The 24,491-nt window shown below is 27.9% G+C and overlaps 4 protein-coding genes across 4 annotated transcripts; 3 read left to right on the plus strand and 1 right to left on the minus strand.

The window, feature by feature from the left end:
- The first annotated feature begins 8,363 nt into the window (after positions 1–8,363).
- On the plus strand, positions 8,364–9,325 carry LOC145834887 (uncharacterized). Its single transcript, XM_082942413.1, has one exon. The coding sequence runs from the start codon at positions 8,380–8,382 to the stop codon at positions 9,031–9,033; it is 654 nt and encodes a 217-aa protein (XP_082798539.1). The 5' UTR covers positions 8,364–8,379; the 3' UTR covers positions 9,034–9,325.
- A 506-nt stretch (positions 9,326–9,831) lies between these two features.
- On the plus strand, positions 9,832–11,298 carry LOC145835074 (UMP-CMP kinase-like). Its single transcript, XM_082942616.1, has one exon. The coding sequence runs from the start codon at positions 9,833–9,835 to the stop codon at positions 10,439–10,441; it is 609 nt and encodes a 202-aa protein (XP_082798742.1). The 5' UTR covers position 9,832; the 3' UTR covers positions 10,442–11,298.
- Positions 11,299–11,307: 9 nt separating this feature from the next.
- LOC145835073 (diphosphomevalonate decarboxylase-like) lies at positions 11,308–13,515 on the plus strand. The gene is made up of 3 exons (XM_082942615.1): positions 11,308–11,476; positions 11,604–11,726; positions 12,071–13,515. The coding sequence occupies exons 1-3, from the start codon at positions 11,357–11,359 to the stop codon at positions 12,923–12,925; spliced, it is 1,098 nt and encodes a 365-aa protein (XP_082798741.1). The 5' UTR covers positions 11,308–11,356; the 3' UTR covers positions 12,926–13,515.
- Positions 13,516–15,110: 1,595 nt separating this feature from the next.
- Positions 15,111–20,363, minus strand: LOC145833274 (uncharacterized). The gene is made up of 5 exons (XM_082940464.1): positions 20,112–20,363; positions 18,304–18,366; positions 17,695–17,874; positions 15,817–15,873; positions 15,111–15,197 (listed from the first exon to the last, which is right to left on the minus strand). The coding sequence occupies exons 1-5, from the start codon at positions 20,361–20,363 to the stop codon at positions 15,111–15,113; spliced, it is 639 nt and encodes a 212-aa protein (XP_082796590.1).
- Between the last annotated feature and the right edge of the window lie 4,128 nt (positions 20,364–24,491).

The following is a 24,491-nucleotide window of genomic DNA, read 5'->3' on the forward strand; positions in this document are numbered from 1 at the left end:
TACTTTACAACTTTTTTGCAGATTTAATTTAAAAGCTTTTTAAGTATTATGAGTAAAGTACAGTTTAAAACGTTGTTTAAAAAAAATTGGCTTAACCATGAAGACTTCAAAAATTGGTTACTTGAGGATGTAGACAAAGAGAAGTTTAAATGTAAGTGGTGTGGTGATGATACACCAATGGCCTTATCCAACATGGGTATTTTCTTGAAAAAAGTCACAGTTTAGACACCTTTTATTTTGACACACTCGATATCCCAAGCAAGTATAAAGATTTAACAAGAGTCCTTGAGGCTGTTTTTGTGCTTCACAATAGCCAGGCAAGTGCTTCACATGGCAGCGAACGGGGATTTAGCTTAAATAAGGAAGTAATATCAACTAATATGGGAGAGATGACAATAAGGTCCCGAAGAATGATCAAAGATCATCTATATGCAAACAGTCTAGAACCAAGCACAGTTGAACTAAGTTCTGAATTGTTAAAATTTGTAAAATCTTCTAGGGCCCAATATTTGGCATATCTTGAGCAACAGCGCTTTGCTAAAAATGTTCCAAATAAAGGTGATGCTTTGAGCAAGTTATGAGAACAAAAAAGTAAACTTACAAAGCAACTCAAATGTTTGAATGAAGACTATGACAAATATACTGCAGAAGCCAACAAACAGTCTGATTTAGAAGCAATGAAAGAATTATTAGCAAGAGGAATAGCTGCTAAGGACAACGCAAATAAGCTTGAAAATAAAATTAAAACTATTGATTTAGAAATTGCATACTAAATAAAACAGTATTAAGATTTTTTTATTAGGTAATGTGAAATTGTTTTAAAATCAAAATTATATTTTCAGTTATTTAAAATAGATTGTGTATAAACATCCAGGGTTGCCACTCGGTCAGGAAAAGTCAGGAAATCAGGAAAAGTCAGGAAAAATTTAAAAAAATGACAAAAGTCAGGAAAAGTCAGGAAAAAATGGGGGGTTTTGAAAAAAAGTCAGGAAAAGTCAGGAATTTTGTTAAAATTTAAATAAAAGTCAGATTTTGTCAGTTTAAATTTACAAAATTCCTTGTTTTCCAAAGCCTTTAAAGGATAGAAATTAATTAAAAGTCCTTTAAAGTCAGGAAAAAATTCCAAAATTTTCCTAGAAATTTACAAAAATATTTAGTTTTATTTCCAATGCCTTTATCTGGTATAAATTAGTAAAATATCCTTTACAAAACATATTAAACAAGTACCCTACTTGAACAAGCAGATTTTGTAAGCTTTTCAGTATTGATGATCTGTAGTAAGGACACTTCCATAGTGAAACTGATATATACACAAAAGTTTATCTAGCATAATTTTAGAATCAAAGTGTTTTTTGTTGGAGTAAATAATTGAGTTATTCATAACTAAGCAGTTAGTTTAGTTTTTTATGTAACAAATTAATGTGCATACTTTACCTCTTTATAATTTTTTTAAAGTTGTTTAAATTTATAAAATAAGTTATAGGAGAGGTATATGCCAAGATTAAGTTTACTTATTATTTGTATTTTTGTAGAGTAAGTTTTTAAAGTAAATAAGGGTATATTTATTTGTTACAAGTTTTTTACCAAATGATAAGAGGAAATATTTTACAAATAAAAGTAAAAATAAATGAGTGCCAAAAGAAAAGAAATGAAGCCCACAAGTTGTGGCTTGATTTAGAGAAAAGATTTTCTTCAACAAGTGTAGGGAAGCAGATGAGAGCGATTTGAATAAAATAAGGCAAATAATTTTAACTGCCAAGAAAATAAAACGGAGTGCAGTTCAGACGAAGGAAACCATATTTTCGTTAGATGAAGAGGTTGAAGTGCTAATAAAAAAACGGAGAAAATAAATTTTAGTACATACATTTTAGAAAACAGTATTTGATTAAGTTATTTATTGTTTTAATGTTTCAACTGTAAAAGTTCGTTATTGTTTTAGGGTTTGAGTTGTGAAAGTTCCTTATTGATTTAAGGTTTTAATTGTATTGTTCCTTATATGTCGTTTCGTTTATTTAGATACATTTATGATAGGAAATTCTAAAAAAATGTGTTATTTATTGTTTTAAGGTTTCAACTGTAAAAATTTGTTATTATTTTAAGATTTTAATTGTGAAAGTTCGTTATTAATTCAAGGTTTTAATTGTAAAAGTTCCTTATATGTCGTTTGTTTATCTAGATATACAGTAGACTACCGCTTAAGTACGCACTTTTTTTGGTACGCACCACGCCTTAAGTACGCACTAAGTTTGAAAAATCTACCTTCTGGACAAATAGAGCATTTAAAAGATTTAGTGTCACTGTGAGTTGCTTGATGTTGAACTAATGAACATTGTAGAGCAAATTTTAATAACTATCTTAATGAAACTAGAAAAATAATTTTTTTTTAAATACTATTCAATCTACATTTTTAACTGTGCCATTATATGTACAATTCTTTTATCAAAATAAAGGATGTTATATTAGAACTTCTAAGAAATTCCAGTTTTTTTGCCTAAATTTTCAATCATCAAGTTTTCCAAATTATTTTATGTTTACAACCTGCTAAGTTAGCCTGAGACTTTCAAAAATTTTAAACTTGGGTGAGTATTCCTGAGTAGTCTAAGTGGCCTGAGATTGTGACAGTCCTGTTATTAAATGTTAATAAACTAAATACTTATGTAGTGGTTGCAGAAAAATGAAATGTATAATGATATTTGAGCTGTAATGCTGTAAAATAAATAAATCTAGATGAAAAAGTTAAAAAACCTACAAATACAACATAGTTAAGTCATAGTTTAATTTAAATGTACACACATTGATGCTTTGAAAATGTTTGGTAAACACAATGTAGTTTTGTACTCTTCCTCTAACAAAACAAAATATGTGGCTAGTTGTATGAAAGAGAACAAACAACTAAATTTCATATTATACTATGTCATCAAAAAGTACGCACTACCCGTGCTAAGTACGCACTTTTTGGTCATAACATTTTGGTCATAACAAATCATACGCACATTTTGGGTTCAATTTACGTACTTAAGCGGTAGTCTACTGTATTTATGCTTATAAAATTGTGTCTTTTTTCAGACAAGCTGTGTTTATAAGGTAATAATACAAGTATTTTGCTGATAGAGCTGTTTATTACAAACATCAATCATACACAGATGGTTTAATTAATGTACTGGAAGTTTGATGATAGAATTCAGCAAAAAACTGTTGTTTTAACCTCTATTGAAATTAGATTGAAAGCTTTATACAGTTTCAAGTGTTAGATTATGTATTTTAGAATAAGTTTAATTTAAGAGTTTGATTTAGAAAAGTCAGGAAAATTTTGGTAAAAAGTCAGGAAAAAGTCAGGAAAAGTCAGGAAATTTTTCTCAGCTTGATCAGTGGCAACCATGAACATCTAAAAGACATAAAAAAAATTTAATTTTAGATTATTTTGTATCAGTTTTTAGGTATTAAGTTGTACTTTGATATGAGATATTTCTTTAGCTATTTCTTTAAACTCTCTTTTTGCAGGTTTTTTTACAACAATGTTAAGCTTTTAAGTTTTATTTACTTCATTCAGAACAGTTGCTAGGAAAGACATACAAGTCATAATAAAGTTATTATGTATGCATTTAAGTGATCTTCAAATCATCTAAAATTTTGTACAGAGTGTTTTTATATGATTTTCAAAATCATAAAAAAATTTCAGCTTCAAAATCAAAAGTAGCTGTAAAAATAAGCACCCTTACACACTTGACAAAAATACAAAATTTTAGCTCTATAAAAAACTGAAGAATATTAGAAACAGGATATCTAATTACCCTAGAGCCCCAAAAAACCTAGAACTTGAAACTTAAAAAAATGGGTTCTGAATAATGTTTACATGTAAAGTAATGAAAATCTTATCATTTAAGAAATAACATTTATACATACAAAAGTACTTATTTTTAAGAATTTTATTTTTGCTTAAATACTTTGAAAATATCAATACAGTAACTTTTTAGTAATGTTATACTCTTAAAAACGTTTTTTAACCTTAATTTTAATTTTCTACTAAAGAAGACAAGAAAGTTTGTACTTATAAAAACCAGTAGAAATCTATAAAACACCAGTGACCACTTTTTAGGTTTAGCCTTATTAAGAAAACTGGCAAAGTTATGCATCATATAATTTAGTTACGAATCAGGCGAAGTTTTACTTTGCAGGTTCTTCAGAGTTAGGTAAAACATTTTCAGGTTAAAAAATATTTTAGTTAAACAAATTACCCATACTTAACCTCTCTGAAATTTTATGATAGAAAACTGTACCTACCAAAAGTTTTAAAATAACATTACTTAAATCATTTTTTATAAAAGTTTTTTTTCAAGTAAACTAATATAATTCTAGATATAAACAAATTTTCAGGCTTTTTTAATATTTCAAAATTATTAAGAGAAAATAGTGTTGCATTTTCAAAGGAAATATTTTATTTGTCAAGTTTTGTTACTTTTTAAAGTCATTTATTTCAAATTAGTTTGATTATCAGTAGTTAGTGAACTTTAAAAAAATATGATTTAAGGGCATAGGGGGGGGTAAACACCCTTTTTTGGTTTTTGATCTTGTTTTATATAGTTTTTACTAAGCTACAAGATGCTTTTTACAGATTTAAAAAATTCAAAATAATTTTTGAGATATAGCCGGTCAAAGTCAGAGTCAACAATAGGTTCCTTATGGGAGGCGCAAACTAAAACGGCAAAAATAGACTATTTTACTAAAAATCTATCTTCTCCTACGTTTTTTGAGATAACTACCTCAAACTTTCAGGAAATGTCCCTTGATATATTTAGAAAATTCTGTCGGAAGGAATTTTGAAAAAAATAAAAAATAAAAATTTTATAAAAAAAATAAACAAAAAAAACTGTTTTTTTTTTGTTTTTTTGTTATAAAATTTTTATTTTTTAATTTTTTTAAATTCTGTTCCGACAGAATTTTCTAAATAATGCAAGGAACATTTCCTGAAAATTTGAGGTAGTTATCTCAAAAAACGTAGGAGGAGATAGATTTTTAGTGATTTCTAGTTATTTGCGGTTTTAGTTTGCGCCTCCCATAAGGATCCTATTGTTGCCTCCGACTTTGACCGGCTATATCTCAAAAACTATTTTGAATTTTTTAAATCTGTAAAAAGCATCTTGTAGCTTAGTAAAAACTATATAAAATAAGATAAAAAACCAAAAAAGGGTGTTTACCCCCCTCCCCTATGCCCTTAAAGTCATGTAATCCTAAAACATCATTGGAAATCATAATCATTCAAAGTTTAGAACTTGATAAATAATTTATAACTGATAATCGGCGATAAAAAAGCTAACAAAACTATTTCTTAAATGTTTTATTTTTTCTAAGTTTTTTAACTATTTTTATCATTTTTTCAGTATGATGTTCATTTTTTATTTTCGATTTACACATTAGAACCATTTTAGTTTAATTTCAACAATGATTTTTGGTGTTTATATGACAAATATTTTCATTTTCAAATATTTAAAAACTCAACTAAGGGTTGCCACACACTCAGGACAGTTTGGATTTTTTAAATCTCAGGCTAGCTTAAGCAAGTTTGAAAAAAGAAAAATCAGGATGAGTCAGACTAGTTTGGTCTAAAAAAATAAAACTTAGAATAGTTTTAGGATTTTTAAAAATTTATATCCAGTATTTTTTCTATATTTTAAATGAAACTTAGTTGATCAAGATTCAATATTTTGACATTTATAACTAATTTTGTTCAAAAACTTTATTTGTATAAATTTATTTTTTATGTAGATCACTCTTGATAGTTTTTTTTTAACGTAAACAGTTGCAACTGTCAACTGGTGATATTTTAAAAATATTAAAGTTTTACTTGTTGAAGAAGTATCCACCTAAAAAAACAAGCAAGTAGACAAAGTTTTGTGAACTAAAAGATTTCTGAAAAAAAAATTGGGACTACTATGTTTAGATCAATAGCGCAAACTAAAACTAGAAATCACTAAAAATCTATCTTCTCCTACGTTTTTCGAAATAAATACCTCAAACTTTCAGAATATGTTCCTTGGAATATTTAGAATATTCTGTTGGAACAAAATTTAAAAAAATAAAAGTATTATAACATAAAAATAAATAAAAAACTGTTTTTTTTTATTGTTTTTATAATTTTTTTTTTTTTTTAAATTCTATTTGACAGATTTTTTTAAATATCGCAAGGAACATTTCCTAAAAGTTTGAGGTATTTTTCTCAAAAAGCGTAGGAGAAGATAGATTTTTAGCGAATTATTTTTTTTTTGCGGTTTTAGTTTGCGCTTCCCATAAGGAACCTATTGTTGCCTCCAACTTTGACCGGCTATATGAATTTTCAAAGTCTGTAAAAAGCATCTTGTAGCTTAGTTAAAGCTCTATAAAATTGTGAAAAAGTGATTTATCCCCCTATGTCCTTAATTTTTGTTTAAGTAGAAGTTAAAAAATTACATACATCATGTGGCATAGAATAAGTTAAAGGTATAGAGAAGTCCATTTTTTTTTTACAAAATTTAAAATTGCTCTTATTTTAAAGCTTATAGTATATACATTACTACTAAAGTTGTTATTTTGCTCAACTGTTTAGAGCACTCTTATATTAGTTGTATACAATACAATTACTAGAATAAGTGAAAAAAAGTTTACCCTTCAGATTACAAAGCATTTATTTTTGAAAACATATTTTAAAACAACTTATATGCTTTCTTCTTTAGATCTTATAATAAAATAAGCAAATAATAATATAAAAAGTTTTCTGTGCATACATTAATGCAGTGATTGTCAAGCTAATCAAAATCTATGTACACTTAAATGCAAAAAAAAAATTGTTGCACCCCAAGATCTAATTTTAATAAGTGCCGCTAGTGGTGTCACTACGTAAACACTTTTACTAATGCAATTCTCCTTTAAAGTAATAACTCAGTTTATATGCATTTATATGCAAACCTTTTAACAACTAAAGCTAAAATTTCTCATTTGATCCTTTTTTTAATGAACATTTCTATTTGGTTGTGTACCCTTAAAGTTTTGTACATCCCAAAATAAATTAAGTGTACACCTTAATGACCACTGCACTAATGTAACATTAAATTGTATATTTTAAGTGATCATACTTAAAAAACACTGTTTTAGACTTAACAAAACTACTGTATAAATTTCAGTAAAAGTTTATTACTGTTATTCATATTTTAATTTTTAATATTAATTGCAGGTATATAAAATAGATAGAAATGAAAAGTTCTAAACCAAGTAAACTTGTGGTAGCAAGGTTTATTACCAACGAGGGAGTTAGCACAAGTTTAGATGTTCAGTTGCCTTCTTTTAAGCTAAGCCAAATATTTTCAGTGTTAAAACAGTTGCAGAAAACTAGCAATGATTTGCTGACAAAGCATGTTGAAGCAACAAAAGCTGCAGCTGAAAAGGAAAAGGATGTCTAACGAGACTTCTGATAATCTAAATGGAAAAATAAACAAGATAGTAATCATCTTTTTAAACAGGCAAAAGGGTAATGTAAAGCTGACTTTTCTATTTTAGGAAAATTGTTTTAGTATAATAATGAAAATAAAATTGAAGTATGTAGTTTAAATTTATTGTTCACTCATATATGGCTTACATTTGATTATGATTTCATTATAAAACTTTGTAAGTTTAAATTACTTTAAAGAATAATTTCTACTTGAGCAAATAAAATTCAAATAGTGTTTGATAATTACAACAAAATGTTTCAAAAATGTGCTTTAAATAAAAAAAAATATTTATAAATGTTTGTTAAGGCCATAGGGGTAGTTAAGGCCACCTTGTTTTAACAATTTAATTTTATTTTAAGGAGTTATATCTTGGCTATGAACCAGTTATTATCATAGTTTTTAGTAAAATCAAAACAACTCTTCGGATTTAAGGAACCCAGAGTTGGTGAGTTTAAAAGGTTCCTTACGGTAGTTGCAACAAAAAAAAAATCTGTTGATAGAAACTATGTATTGAACCAGAACTATGAATTGCGGTCCATGTTTGTACTAAAACTACATACGAAATCAAATATATCTCTCAAGTCTAAAGTAACTTTATTTTTGATACTCTAAATAATTTAACCTATAGTTAAAACTTAAAAGGGTCACATAAAAGCTGATGTGTTTTTATGTATTACAAAATTTTTTACCCTTAAAATGGCCATTATGTATTTTCAAAATAAGTATCTAGGTAATTCTTATCTTACTATTTACTAAACTTAATAAATTTTCTTTTGTGAACAACTTATTTTTTTATAACTTTTTTGATCTGTTTTGTTTTGACACTGTTTAAACAACAGCTGTTTATAAATTAACAATTGATACTATTTACAATTTGTAGTATTTAAAACATTCTAGATCACTAATAAAAAAGTATATAATGTCTGGTGAGCTCACAGGTTATCCACGCATAGCTAAGGACAACGTCTTAGATCTAATCAAATGTGTCAAAGATTGGTCGAAAAACAAAAACGATTCCATTTTCCACTTAAACAATGTGGCATCAATAAAGCTGGACTTAATAAGTAAAAAGGTTATCAATGAAGATGAAGAAGAACCAAGCACTTATAGTGATTTGTTGCAAGTTCACACAGACAAGCTTTGTGATACTTACAAAAAAATGGTAGCAGTAAAAGATAAAATGCAGAAGATTGCAAACAAGTTTCAAGGCCTGTCAGCAAGTTTCAATCTTGAAAGAAGTTTCAGAGAAGGAGAGGAGGAAGATCTGGTGTTTGACAACTTCAAATGGGATCAGTACGTTTCGAAAGTAGCCACTGTGGCAAAAATGTTCTCAGAAGAAGCCAAAGTAAAAGAGGAGATTGTCAGAACAGTTTGTCATGTTGATAGTTTTCCTGGAGATCTTGACTATGATGATTGTAAAAACGTTATCACTACAATGCAGTCGTCTTGGAAGTATGAGCCGTGTGTGAATGAAGATGAACTTGAAAATGCTATTAGGCCTATGTTAATAGACTTAGACCTCAACTGCAAGAACCAGCTTAAAGAGGCATATGCTTTAAACTATGGATATTAACGTTTGTTTTAAGTTAGAAGGGTACTACTACTAAACTATAGGTATTTACTGATATCATTTTAGGAAATTAAATTTTAGGCTATAAGACTTGTTTTATGAATTATTTAATTAATTATTTTTTGCTTGTGTTTTAATAAAGTTGACTATGAGGCTTTCTGAATTGAAATCTATTATTTGTGTAACAATATGTAGAGTTTTATAGTTTTGATATAAATATGAACAAAAAATAAAAGACATCAATAACAAATTTCTAAGATTGTTGTTAAACAAATTTTTTTTAACTTAATTAAAAAAGTAGTTTTCAAATAATTTTTTGTTTTAGAGAAAGCTAATGAATATTATTTTTTTGTTATTAGTGTATACTTTTTGTTTATCTAAGTACTTAGTAATTTTGAATTGTTTTAATTTAGCTTAATAGAAATTGTTTAGTATAAAATACTTTTTTTTTAGTTAAAAAGTTTACATTAAATTAAAAAATATATATCTGTATTAAAACTCTAATAAGTTTTTCTAAAAAATAGAAAACAATGTTGAAGCTAGTCTTTTTTATTGATATTGATGACCGCGGTTGCTGTACTAGTTAACTTAAATGATAAATAACTAAAAAACTGTTTATTGTTTTTAAAACTAGAACCACTTTTTTATAAACTATTTTGAAAGTAAAGAAGTAATTCATACCGATTATGTACTTTGTTTTAAACCTAAAATACAGGGCTTCCTCACGTATAATTTAGCTGGCGTTTAAAACTAAAGTTGTATACCAGTTTCAACATTAACACAAACTGTCTGTCCAGGTTTTATGATAAGAACAATAATCAGGTACATAGCCTCGTACGTGATGGAAAAGCCAAAAGTCATATTCGTGTTGGGCGCGCCCGGTTCGGGGAAAGGCACGCAGTGCGCCAAAATCGTGGAAAATTTCGGCTACCTGCACCTGTCGGCGGGCGACCTTCTCAGGAAGGAGAGGAGCAACCCGGACTCCAAGTACGGCCAGATGATCAGCCAGTACATCCGGGACGGGCTGATCGTGCCCGTGAAAGTGACCTGCACCCTCATCGAGAACGCCATCAACGCGTCGGGCAGCAAGAAAGTGATGGTGGACGGCTTCCCGCGCAACAAGGACAACCTGGACGGCTGGAACGAGCAGATGGGAGGGAAGGCCGACGTGGACTTTGTCCTCTTTCTCAAGTGCGACCAGAAGACGTGCACGGAGCGCATTTTGAAGCGGGCGGAGACGAGCGGAAGGAGCGACGACAACCTGGAGAGCCTGAAGAAGCGGTTCGACACGTACGTCAACCAGACCATGCCCATCGTCGAGCACTTCGAGAAGGTGGGCAAGGTGCGCACCATCGACGCCGAGCACAACCCGGAGGAGGTGTTCGACAAGATCACAAAGCTGTTCGACTAGACGGGTCCCTGTTGGAGGAGTGGAACATTTTAAACTTTCGCTCGCTTGGTTTTAGAACTGCTTGCTGCACCTTTATTATTCCTTTGCTTAGATGAGTTAAATTTTGAATATGTATTCAACGAAGTATTTTATTGATGTTTTACTTATTCAAATGCGATCATTAGTCATGAGTTTGGCACTATTATTTTATTGCTTTATTTTTTTAACAGCTAATTTAAAGTATTCGATCTCCATGTTTCATGTTTGCTACAATAGCAGGCTAGACTAAAAATTTTATTAAATTCATTTTGATTTCTTTTTTTAATTTCGGCACACTCAGGACATTTTTAGACTGCTTTTAGAAAACTCAAACTAGATTAAAACTTTTAAATAAAGTTAAACTAGTTATGAACCAATTTAAAACCTTTCATTTAGTTAAAAATAAAAATTTAAGCTTATAATGTGGTTTTACAAACTTCAATTATTTATTTTGAAATTTTCAAGTTAAAAAAACTGTAAAAACAATTTTTTTAAAGGTTTTTTTATAAACTCACACTTTTTTTGTTTACTCAAACTACTTTAATTTTGTTTTAATGAATTACAACCCTGCTTTATATAAACTGATGTTCATTTTGGTTTTAACTTTTTTTTTTTTTTGTAACATAGTTATATATATATATTTTTTAATTAAGATATACTTTTTGCCGTAATGCAGTTACTTCTCTACAAGTCTAATATATAATCAATTTTCTAAACTATAATATCAATTTCAAACGTTTTACTTAATTTCTGTAGAATACTCTCACTTTTAACTACCTAGCTGAAGCAGTTTTTTTTTTTTTTTCTTGTAACAATTTTTCTAGTAATACATCATTTCAACCAGATCAACGCTTTTATTATTCTTAAGTAGCGCTTCAGATCACAAATAGATACAAAATGAACAAATCAGTTGTGGCCACGGCAGGAATAAACATTGCAATTATAAAGTATTGGGGAAAAAGAGACGCCAAGCTCAACTTGCCTCTTAACTCTTCAATTAGTATCACGTTGAATCAGGTACGCATGTTTTATAAAACATTTTTTATGCAGTAAATTAATTGGTGCATCCAAATAGGTTATCTACAAATAATGTATAAAACGCTTAATAAGAAATATAAGTAAAGTTCACGTGATATTTCCACAGGACCACCTCAAAACAACTACCGAGGCAAAGTTTGACGCCAGTCTCGAGGATGACAAGCTGATTGTGAATGGCGTTGAAGAAGATATCTCAAAAAACAAAAGAGTTCAGAACTGCTTGTTTCTGGTACGTTTTAGCATTAATGACTTTTTGAAGAGAAAATAATATGCTGAGTTATTAGTTATATAAGTTTTGAGTATAATATCAAAAACATTATCATATTTAAAATCTATTAATATTTACTATTGAAAGGTGTTTTTCTTTAAAATTAAAAAAAATCTTAACTGCAAATTTTTAAAATAGTTTCACCATAGTTCTAATAAAGTATTAAAGTTGAATTTCTAATCAAACAGACGAATAATTCTTTTATTGAAGCAAGTTGTTTTTTGAATTCTTGTTTTTTCTCTTACTAAATTTAAAGTTGCTTATATTTAAACGTTATAAACATATGACCTTCAGTAACCTCGCAGATCAGGCAGCTGGCGAATCCTCCTTGCCCGCCTTTTCCCGTACTCATTTCCTCCGTCAACAATTTCCCCACCGCCGCCGGCCTCGCTTCTTCCGCCTCCGGATACGCGGCCCTCGTAACCGCGCTCGCCGCCCTCTACGACGTCACCGACCGCGACGCCCTGACAACGGTTGCCAGGCGCGGGAGCGGCAGCGCCACCCGCAGCATGCACGGCGGCTTCGTCAAGTGGCACCGGGGAGAAAGGGAGGATGGGAGCGATTCGCGCGCCGAAGCTCTCCGTCGCCTCCGGTGGCCGGAAATGAGGGTGTTCGTCGTGGTCGCTTGCGGCGATCGCAAGTCGGTGGGAAGCACGGAGGGAATGCGGAGGAGTGTCGAAACCTCCGAGCTGCTGAGGCACAGAGCCGAGGTGGTGGTGCCGCGGAGGATTGAGAGGCTAGAAGCGGCAATCAAAGCAAAAAATTTCCCTGAATTCGCGCGCGTCTGCATGGCGGAGAGCAACCAGCTGCACGCCATCTGCGCCGATTCGTACCCAACCATCCGCTACCTCAACGAAACCTCGGAGCGCCTCAAGCGGATGGTCCTGCGCATCAACCGTGACGGGGATATTTGTGCGTACTCGTTCGACGCCGGCCCCAACTGCTTCCTGTTCTGCTTGGAGGAGAACGCCTCCATGCTGTCCGCCACCGTCAAAAAGTACTTCCCATCCTGCGAGCCGTACTTTAGGGGAATTCCCCAAGACAAGACAACGGATTTTTACGACCTGGGCGGGGACTTCCCGGTGAGCGAGAACGCGGTGGAGTACGTCATTTGCAGCGACGTTGGAGGCGGACCTGAAGTTAAAATAGTTGATTGCTGATAAATATTAATGATTATCATTTAATTTTCAGTAAATGTAAGAGTTATGACGGTAAGCTTTCAAAATTTTAAAAGCTGAATCACGCAATTTCACTGGGATATTGTAATCATTTAAAAATTTTTCTATCCCCTCGCTTTATGAGATTTTACGCAGCTACGAGTTACAAGCTGCTGCACTATTCACTGTTAACTTTAATATCACGTTTAATATACACTTGTTCTTTTTATGCGTAAGTTTTATCAATCTAAGTAAAAACTTTGCTTCTAATGAATTGTTCATAGTTTAATTGCGCAAAAACTGAATTTTACCTAGAAAATCTGCGTTTACTATCGATGATGATTGAAATAACACATGCATAAATTCAAGTACTTTTTATTGTGTTTTCATGCTTTGTTTTTTATTATATTTTTTGCCAATCACAAGTTGTAAAAACGTTGTAACTTACGTGCTTGTATTAAATATCAATAGTTATTATTTCTTTTAAACAGTGGTTATACTTAAAAAAGTATATTAATCGTAGTAGAGACAAAAAACCAAAATTTGATTACACTACCATAGATTCATTGTATTAGATTATATTTTTAATGACTTTGCACATTTTGGTCTACTACAACTTTTTTGATACTTTATTTAGAAGTTAAAACTGTTTATAAATTAATGTAGTAGTTTTAAAACTTAACTCGTTTTTTTTGACATCTTTACATGTAAAAATAAACACTAAGTAGTTTTAAAAATTATTTTTGTTAAATTTAGGTTTTAACTAAAATTTTAAGATGGGTTTTTATATTTTTGTTTTAGGTTAGAAAACAATAAGAAAACTTTAGGAAGTAAGAAAAACGGTAGTGAAAATCATCGTTGCTGGTAAATGAATCATGTACTACTTTCAATAGGCAAGTCTAGGCAATTAAAAATAGGTATAAGTTAAAAAGCATCTACTAAAAAGGTTTGAAATAGATATCATTTGTAAGTTTTGAAAAAGAGTTATTGAGTTAGGAAACATCCAATTTTATATTATATGCGATTTTTTATGTCGATTTATTTAAATCATAAATTTTGATACTGCTAAAACCACAACGATAAGTCTTTATTGCTTCAATTATAACATCACTGGTGTATACTATAACTTACTTTTTATAAGGCAATAAAAAAAAAATATTTTAATACAATCGTTTTGGTAAAACTTTTTAGGTAAAGTATAGAAATTTTTCATTGTTATTATTTTTAGAATTTGAAAATTTTACTAAAACTATAATAGTTACATGACAATTAAATTTATTTTAAAAAATGATTAACACTAAAAGTAAAATATATTTGAAAATTTTTAAAGAGGGTTTATAAATCTAATTGATACGATTATGATACTGTGAAAAAATATTCAGTAAAAAAATGCCATATCTCAAAAATTATCTGTAAAGATTAATTAGGCTGAAATCAACTCTTTTTTAAGTATGTTATTTTTTGGAATTTAAATACTCGTGCACCCAAATCTATTACCTACTTTATTTTAAAGCATTTTAAAATGTGTACAATAAAACTCTGTTTCCTAATAGTTGTTCACTAAAGATTAGACTGAGAACGGTTAAAAACGATTGTTGAAAAACTGTACTAGAAGTAATTAAAGTGAAATATTTCACTTTCGGCTTTTAATTTATTTTGCACCTTTCATAAGCAACCTTTTATTTATTTTAAAAGTTACTTCAAATGGTAAAAACAACAGCTGGTAGCTTATTTATTAATTTTTAAAAATAAAATTACATTTAAAATGAGTAATTAACTCCGTTCTATGCCCTTAAAAATTTTTACAATAAATATTTTTATAAAGATTTTGGTAGTTATCCACCGCATCCTGATCTTTTTTTTTGGTAGTATCCGTTAAAAAATATTTAAGTTATAAATGTTATACTACATTTCAATGAAATACTATTCAAATTATATAGTAAATACCAGTTTACTGCAATGGTAGGATAATTTTTTTATTCGTTCGGCAAAATTAACCAGAAAAGTCTTTTGGGATCCGGACATGTAGGAAAATAAATTTTGGAGGGCCACGTTAATTTAAAAAATACTTAAACTTTTAAGAGCAAAATTGTATCCGAATCATTATCTTATAAGCACTTGTGTTGTGTGCTTAGATTCCAATTGATATCACATTATACATAATAATTTTGTTATAAAAAGCACAACTTCAAATTTTCACAGTCACAATTGGTTTCGGAGGTAAAAATACATTGCGAATAAGATCTTTGTTGCAGTCTGTACGTTTCCCAACCTCCTAAAATTTGGTAAATTTTTTTAATCACAAAAAGGTCAATGTCCACTTGTCAATCCACTGTGTAATTGAAAACATTGTCTTTAGTTTTTTATAATCAAGTCTAATCAGTAAAAATACCAAATACAGACACCTGCTAAAACGTTAATTATTAATTGTAATGTTAATTTTAAAACTCATTTAAGCAAGAATACAATTTACATTCACCCATTTAAATGTTATACAACAGAACCATTAACGCTGAAGTTAGTTAACTAGTTTAATGTTCAAGTGATTTTCATTAAAAGCAGCATGCAAAAAAATATTTTCTTTATTAATTAAAAGTGTATATAACCGATTCAACTTGTAAAATAAAATTGATCTTATAGATGCAATGGACTAATAACAATGTGTATATAGTTGAGGTTAGTTTTTGGCAGAAATCTATCAATAAAACTGACAAGAAATTACTTAAGTTTAAATTATCCCAAGTTTTGTTTGTATTGTTACAAAATTTCACGTACACAAAGAACATGCTGTGTTATAAAGGAATGAAAAATTTTAAGTACTTCCATACTTATATTGTTATAAATATGTTAGGTTAGCTAGATCCGAAAAAATAGCTCTTTGGCGCTGTAAGTACTTGTTCAGGCAACTTTTCGCTATAAGCCTCTATTTCAAACATCTTTTGCTCTGTATTCTATGACATATTAAAATTCATTTTTTTGAATTTTTAAATAGCATTATTTAAATATTAATGTTTTAAAGAAGTAGCTAATAAATTTAAGTTATATTTAATTTTAGGCGTTGGAAGCATTTTTTTCTGTCACACTGTAAGATTTTTAAGCTGATATCAAAATAAAAAACTCCCACAAGTAGATATAAGTAACAAGAAACGAAAACTGAGTAACTTTTAAACCAAAACTTATATTTTTGTCAAACTTAGTAAAATAATTATCTTAATCTTAAAAGTTATTTAGCAGCTCAATTAAAAAGTTAATTTATTAGGTATTAGATCCTCGATTTTGTTTTCAAACAACCCTTTCTAAGTATCTTTTAAATAAACGTTTTTTTGCTTTATCATGTAAAAACTTTTTTTAAAGACTGACCTTAGTTTTAAGTAAGTTTACGCAGTAGTTAACTTGATTAGTATAAGTCTTTAAAGTTAAAAATTTGTAAAATAAATATGTTTAGTATTGTTTTTTTTAAAGATAGTTTTTAATTTAGCGATGTGTTACATTTAAATAAATAGTTTGACTAGTTAAAGTACAAGTCATTTAAAATAAGTGATTAAAAGATAATAAAAAAAGTTATTGATATATGGAAGAACTAACAAAAAGCATTTAACAACAAAGTTAAAAAATCCAAGTGTTTAGTATTAATATTTTCAAATACTTGATTATGATCTTTTTTTGTTTTACAGCAAGTTTTGATCATATACTCTTGTTAGACATAAACTTGGGTTTCCAAAATGAAAGACAAAAACAAAGTCTTAATCGACCGTGCATTTTATGATAATGAATGTAATATGATCAAATGATAACGAAGTGGTACATTTGTTTTTGTTTTTAAAAATGGCTTTAGATAAATGTAACACTTTTAACATTATGTTTAGATAACTAAATACTTGTCTCAAATTCCTAAATATACATTTTTAAACTGTTTGTTTGCTAATACCTTGTAAAAATAAATTTGAATTAAATTTAAAAAGTCATAAATTTTGAATAAATTTATTATTCGGTAGAAAAATATGACGAAAAACTAGTTAAAAGTTTAGAACGGTTATACTACTTAATGGTTGTTTTTTATCATAGTATGTAAATTATAAAACTAATTGAAACTTAAATAAGTTTTTCTAAAGTGTTGTTATAAATAATGTAGTTAGTTAATGAAGTTGAACTCTTTTTAAATTTAAAATTTTCTTATTTCAAAAAAATTGTTAAACTTGTCAAGTGATACTTTTAACTTTTCAATATATATATAATAAGAATATGTAGTTTTATTTAAACATAACTATACTTAAGAAATTACATGAACAAGTAAATTAATTGCTAAACAACGCAGGTATTTAGTTTTCACAAAACTAGGTTAAAACATAAATTTATTTTAAATAGTGTAATCAAAAAAGTCTCATTTAAACTATAGAAAACGTATAATATAAGTAAAAAAGAGACTTATTAAAAACAGATACATTTAGTTTAAGTTTTTTTTTGTTATAAAAATTTTTTGTTTGCACAACAGAATTATAATGTCCTTAAAAGCATTTGAGTTTTTTTCTAAAGTTAATTTATTGTTTTAAAACTAATAAACTACGCTAAAACAAGAACTTTGAACAATAAAACCTTATAGTATTTAATTAACATAGAAATAACTTAAGCTGAAATGTATCAAGTTAGAACAAAATAGAATACTTTTGTAATCTAAAGAACAAGTCATTCAAAGACTGCATTGATAAAGTTCGATTTTTTACACTTTTGTAAAAACAAAATACTGTCAACCCTGCTAAAACAGTACAACTGACTGCCATTTCTCTTTGCATTCTTATGAATAGTGGGTTTTTATCCATAAGTTCTTGTGTGATGCTACCCTTTTTGTTTTTGTGAGGAAATTCAGTATCTGGAATCGGAACTTTGAGAAATTCGCATAAAGGTTTCCACCCATCTTTTATGTTGAACTCAAGAAGTTGATCTTTCGGTGCACACTTTAAGATAATTTGATTAAATACTTAAATATTAAAACTTTATTTTAATTGCAGAATAATTTAGAAAGAAAAAAATAGCTTGAATAGCTGGAAAAAATGTATAGGTTATACTTTATATAAAACTTCGGTGCTTTGAAATTAACAACAGACTTACTTTTTTAACATAAGCATTATGCACTCTATAAGAATGTTTCATCAAAAGTTCATTAAAAGAGTTGCTTCTAAACAGAGACGTTTTAGCTTGCATTCCAGTAACTGCTACGACTATAAAATAATCATATTACAAACTATAGATACTAATATACCTCATTACCAACAAAATAGGTAAATATTAATAGTACTACTATACTGCAAATATATATATAGTTTTATTAGTTTATAGTTAGTGGGAGACATATAACCAAGTAATCTTGTTTTAAAGTTTTCCACAGATGCTTTTTGCTTTTGCATGCTAGCCCACCATTTATCCTCTGGCCTTTCACAGAAAACTATCTTTAAAAAAAAAAGTGTTTTAACCTTTAATTACTCTAATTTAATGGTTAAAACTTATATGCAAAACTTAAATTTTTTCATAAAACGTTTTAAACTGCACAAACATTACCCAATTCAAAAAGTAAAGCATTAAGTTAAAAAAAAGTTTTTAACTAAAATTTTTAAGATAGAAATTGATAATAAGATTTAATGAGTTACAATTAAATTATGAACAGTTATTATCAAAGCAATTCATTTGATTAATAAAGAAAAAAATACATGTTTATAAAAATTTCAAGCATGTGTTTATTTCAATTTAAAACTTAATGAAAAATGTTTAGTCGTTCATTTTTTTAAGCTACAAATCAAAAGTAGTTCAACCATTTTTGTAGAAACTGTTTATATAGAACACTATTTTTGTACTAGTTTTAACAATAGCTACTAAGTATAACTATTTGTGAAAAGTAAAAATTCTTTTTTTATGTATCTTTACTCATTTTGTCAACATTAAGTTTACTCTTTATTTGTGCACCTATTTTCATACGGATAAGTAAATTTTTATATATTCGTGTGGATAGCAGTTTTAACAAATAATTTTACAATAAAAAAGCTGATTACAAACTAAAATATAGGATACGTTCAAAATTCGCCCGCAGTCAAAATCCACCCGCGGTCAAAATCCACCCAGTCAAATTCGAGAACTGCTTACCGATCGAGGTTTAGGGGTAACAGTGATAGTGAAAAAAAAAATAATAATAAATGCAAAACATATATTAATAAACAAAGAAATAAAAAATCGGGAGGATTTTTTAACGCGGGTGGATTTTTATAGTATACCTTTAAATATACAGCAAACACTAAATACTGTAAACACTTGACGTCGTATTAAAAGCATGTAAAGTTATTTTTTTGACTGTAGCTAGTACAGTTCATATCATGGAGTGAAACCTTAACTTTCCAAAAATAAATCTAACTTTATTAAGTTAAGTTTTAAAAAATTAAAAAAGTGAAGTTATAAACTAAAACTTATAGTAATTTATATTAGAAATAATGTCCCAAAAGTGAGAACGGGTAAAATATGCACGAAGACATTTTTGCACAGAGGGTCGTTTTTGCACGAGAATTAAAAAAAAATAAACTGATAAAACACAAAAAGTAAAAAAAAAGTTACCGACCGGGAGTATGGGTTAAGTGTAACAGTGATAGTAAAAATAAGAAAAAAATAGTAATAAAAATTATTAATTAAAAAAAAAAAAGTTACCAACCAAGGGTAAGGTTTAGGGGTAACAGTAACAATAAAAATAAATACCAAAAAATAACTAATAAAAATGTTTAATAGAAAAAAAACTTAAAAAAAACAATTGATAAATAAACAAAAAAGAGTTAAAATAGTTACCGACCGAGGGTAAGGGTTAGGGGTAACAGTGATAATAAAAAAATAAATAAAATAGAACTAAAAAAAAAATAAAACAAATTTAATAATAGTTCCGTACCTGCAAAAATTTCTTCGTGCAAAAGTGACCCTTCGTGCAAAAATGCTTCGTGTAAAAGTAACCTTTTGTGCATATTTGACACCTACCTCTCAAAAGTATAATTTAGGTAGACATAATTTTTATTAAAATGCTACTTAAAAGACATTTTTATCAATAAATATGAACAAGTTTTGACTAAAGAGACTAATATTGTTGTTTTGTATAGCCTTCAAAACATTTTTCTTATTAAATTCAAATGTATTTAAAATTAATTATATAAAATAAAATAAAAACTTTTGCATCTGGAAAAGCTTCTAAAATCTGATTCCAAAAGTAAAATGCAGGCATATCTGTCACTGCATCAACATCTTTGTACATTTCGTAGAAATCCTCTTTAGTTCCTCCTTCTTTGAAAATTTTCATCCATTTGTCCCCTAAAAGCTCGTAATTTTCCATAAAGTCATAAACGTTGTAGCCTAAAATTCTAAGAGCTTCAGCCATCGTTTTTGTACCGCATTTTGAATAACCAGCAAAAATTACTTTCATAATGGCAACCCTGAAAAATTTTTAAATGATTAAATTTATTTTACGCAAGCTTATATCAAACAAATATTAAAACAAAACTATAATATATGATACAAAGAAGTGGTCTTTAAATATCAAAAAAAAACTGTGCACAGTAGCTAACTGATTAAAGCTTTTGTCGCTTTTAGTTATCAGATAAACTTTTTTGTAGGTAGCTTGTAATCGTAAAAACACATTTTACTTGAGCATGTTTAAAGCTGTCGAAAAAAATTATTTTAATAAGTAAGATGAAAAAAAAAAAATATATATAAAACTACAGTTTTCACAATTAATTTAAGCACTTTTTAGCATAGAATTAGCTTATACTCTTGGTTTAAAAAAAAGTACTCTGATATACAATCACTTGCTAGCACATATGTTTTTTATAAATATTTGATAACGTTTATTGTACAGCAATGGGTTTAATTTTTACAAGTTTAAAGAAAGTATTAATAAAAAATTTTTACAGAATAAAGAAAAAACTTAATAATTTACGTAAATATAGCATAAAATACTTATTGGTTAAATATTAAAGCTGTTTTTAAAAGCTTTACACATCGTAAAGTATTATTTAATTCTGAAAACTATTTATGTAAATCAATTACCATTTCTTACACTTCTTGTATACTTAAAAAGCTTAACTTAATGCTTAAACAAGTTTTTTAAAATAAAAATTTTTAAAAGAGTGTATTGAAAACGATTTTAAATTAAGTTAGTTGCTAATTCTTCTTATATAAAAAAAACAGCTCTATATTCTATTTGCTATTGAGTGTTTTTATGCAATAACAAAATGCTTTGCAATCATTAATGTGTAGGAAAGAGAACTGTGTAAACAAAATATTCAGAATAATGTACACAAATATAGTCTTTCATTTTTACTCCCATCCATACATTTTGTTACGTATCTCCAGTATTAAATACTTGGGTTGTGAAATTAAATATAATTTAAGCAAAACTGAAAATCAAAGCATTACTATAAAATATCATTAAAAGTCTACTAAAAAAAGCATACATGCATTTCTTGGTTTGCTTTTAAACCCGAACACATAAAACTATCATAGATATTTAATTGAACTAATTGTATTTAAAAATGAACAACTAAGTTACTATTAATTGTATTTATGTGCTAAAATGTTTGTTTGTATCAATAATGTAGACAGCTTTAAATTTTTATAAGTTTTTTACTCTGTAAACACCTTATTTTCGGTTTATATCAATAATAATGAAGTAGGTAACAAACGCTACATTTTAATATACATTTATATTACACATACGTATAAACATTTAGTAAGAACTTTTGTCCAAAATTGTTATTTTTTTCACTTGAAATTTAAATCTGAAAAAGCAAAACAAAAATCGATTAAAAAGAAAATAAAACGTGTTATCCCTGAAAAATAAGAAGTAACTAAAGCTTATACAATTCACTAAAAACCTTGCTTAATCAGAAACTTTATGTGTTTTAATTTTTGGTTGTGCTTTTTTGCTGTATTTTAATAATGAATGTTTATTGTAAAAGATTTAAACATTAGAAAGTTACTCGCTGATGCTAGCCTTGCTGCAATCAGATGAGACAACTTTGAGTTGAAATTTAAATAGTGATATCATAATGAGTTCATATAACTTTATTGGAGCCTATCTGTAAAAGGAAAACTGTTACTAATTTTTATAAAGTTTTATATTAAAATGGTACTATATATGTATATAAATGAAGGTTATGCGTTGCTTTGTTGTTAGATAAATGTTAGATGTAAATATATAATTTTCAAACTTTACTTTTATAGTTTGCTAAAAACTGATTATGTATTTTTAACTACTCGACCCTGATATTAATAGGTTACATTTAAATTTTATCTTTAATAAGATTGAATAATATCAATTTCAAAAAGAAAAACTTGAAACTAAACTAGTTTATTAATAGCAGATAATTAAATTTACAGAAAATTAAAATCTAGTTGTAAAAAAAAATTTTAAGAATAATGTTGTAATGTTTTTAAATTGTCAATCGTAAATATTTGGTTTACAACTACTTGTTAAAGTTGAAATTATTATTTCTTAATTTGAAAATTAACTTTTTTAGTTATAGTGTTGTATCATTAAAAAAATTAAAAACATTTATTTTTCAAACTTTTGAATGCAAAGTATTTAACTGCAGTTTGATGATGATAAAGATGTGAAAATAAATACTTTTTAGGTCATAACTTAAAAAAATGTAAATACACAATAATTACTTTTTGAAATGTTCAAGAATTTTAATTTGTTGTTTTTCAAGAAACAAATCATAACAAGTTTATAAGTTTTTTTCTAATAGACTGAGGGTTTAGTTCAATGATTCAACCCAGGTGCATGTCTAGACTTTTTAAGTGCGGTTGCACGTTTTTTTTTCGCTCAATAATAACGTATTTTCTGCATTAAATTTTAATGAAATAATTGAGAAATAAAAAAAAGTCTTACTTTTTCTTTTTTTTCTTGATTAAATTAAATACTTTTTCTCATTTGATTTTTTATCTAGTTTAGGGTATAAATAAGAAATTATTTTTAAAAATTTTTAACTGATATAGCCACTATGATAACTTACTTATTCTGTAAAAAAATTACTGCTTATTAAACAATATATATTAACCAGTTAGTAAACAAAATCCTTTTTTAATTAGTTAATATTTTCTTCTTGTTTAATGCTTTTCTTTTTTGTATTTGAAGTCTTTGATGTTATTGCTTAATAAAAGCTTACTAACTAAAGTATTAACTAAAAATACTAGTAACGTGTAGATCTTGAAAATATCTCAGCAAATTTTAGTAATTATTTTCTACTATAAATAATCTAAAATCGTAAGCAGTTTAGGTCTATTTTTCTTTGCATTGTTTACAAGTCTATCTTGTTATAGTTGAATCTATTGTACAAGTTTATTAATACAGTGCTTATTCACTTATCCGGACAGTTTCAGTTAGAAGAAAATTCAAAAAATTTCAACAGTAAACACAAAATTTATTCGAAAAGTTTCATAACTTTTTAAATTCCATGAGTTTTTTACTGAAAAACGAAGAAAAACTATAAAACAAACGTCTTTTACTTCTTGTTTTAGTTCCAATAAAACTTCCAATAAAACTAGTTTGTAAGAAGTGATATGTTTTCGTTAAATTGACTTTAAACTTAGTCAAGTTTTCTCGTTTTCTTTCTTTCTGTTTTTTTTTTTTTTTGTTTAAAAAGTTTTTTTTCATATAAAGACATAGGTATACATCATTTTTTGTTCTTAGAGATAAATTTAATTTATATTTTCTCTCAAACAAAAATTAGTCTTCTTTTTAATTTGAAAGTTAGAGCAGGTGGAATTGCAAATTATTAATTTTACTTGCTTGACCCTCGAAAAAGCGTATATAGTTGCAGAGAGTTAGTAAGTCTGACGTTTTCTTACCTCAAAAAATAAATTAATTAACCTTAAGTTTAGCTTTCGTTATTTATCATTTTATTATATATTACTTACAATTGTATTTATTTTCACCATTACACTTTTATTATGCATTGCATTATATGCAGCAGTTATATTACTATATGTAAAAATTTAATTTTTGTACTTATCCGGAATTTTGGTTATCCGGACATGTTTACAGAAAAATCTCGCCCAACGTGTCCGGATAAGTGAATAAGCTTTGTACGATAAAGAAACCAACGTTCAGAAATTATACTCAAAGGATCTGGTGTATAAAGAGATTTTTCTATTATCTAGCTACAAACCTAATATTTACTTTATCTATATTGTGTGATAAAAATGGATAAAGTGTGATATGGGGTGTTGCACTGCTGCACTTGCACCACCTTAAATTTTGTAAGAAAAAATTAAGTACCTATAACTTTTTCGTTATTTTTTAGAACAAAATCTCTTATAAAACTACAATTTAGAAAACGACCATTTTGCTCACTACTCTGCCGCAAACTCTTAGCTGACTGCCGCAAATGAACTCAAAACAGTAAAATGTCTTCAAGAATTACCGCAAAATCAATATTTTGCGGTAAGTAAGCTAAGTTGAAAATTCCCTAAAACAGTACAGGTTTAAGTATTATTCAACTAGCTATTGTAAACAAAAAACGAAAACAAAGCTAAGCAGTGGCAACTC

Source organism: Thalia democratica, chromosome 4, assembly GCF_965202585.1.
Source record: "Thalia democratica chromosome 4, ktThaDemo2.hap1.1, whole genome shotgun sequence".
In the NCBI taxonomy this organism is placed as follows: domain Eukaryota; kingdom Metazoa; phylum Chordata; class Thaliacea; order Salpida; family Salpidae; genus Thalia; species Thalia democratica.

Coding starts and splice junctions, on each gene's coding strand:
- LOC145834887 (XM_082942413.1), top strand. CDS start 8,380: ATGTCTGGTGAGCTCACAGGTTATCCACGCATAGCTAAGGACAACGTC.
- LOC145835074 (XM_082942616.1), top strand. CDS start 9,833: ATGATAAGAACAATAATCAGGTACATAGCCTCGTACGTGATGGAAAAG.
- LOC145835073 (XM_082942615.1), top strand. CDS start 11,357: ATGAACAAATCAGTTGTGGCCACGGCAGGAATAAACATTGCAATTATA. Junction 11,477..11,603: donor TTAGTATCACGTTGAATCAG/GTACGCATGTTT, acceptor ATATTTCCACAG/GACCACCTCAAAACAACTAC. Junction 11,727..12,070: donor TTCAGAACTGCTTGTTTCTG/GTACGTTTTAGC, acceptor GTAACCTCGCAG/ATCAGGCAGCTGGCGAATCC.
- LOC145833274 (XM_082940464.1), bottom strand. CDS start 20,363: ATGAAAGTAATTTTTGCTGGTTATTCAAAATGCGGTACAAAAACGATG. Junction 18,367..20,111: donor AAGCTTTTCCAGATGCAAAA/GTTTTTATTTTA, acceptor TTTTTTTTAAAG/ATAGTTTTCTGTGAAAGGCC. Junction 17,875..18,303: donor TGCAAAAGCAAAAAGCATCT/GTGGAAAACTTT, acceptor ATTATCTTAAAG/TGTGCACCGAAAGATCAACT.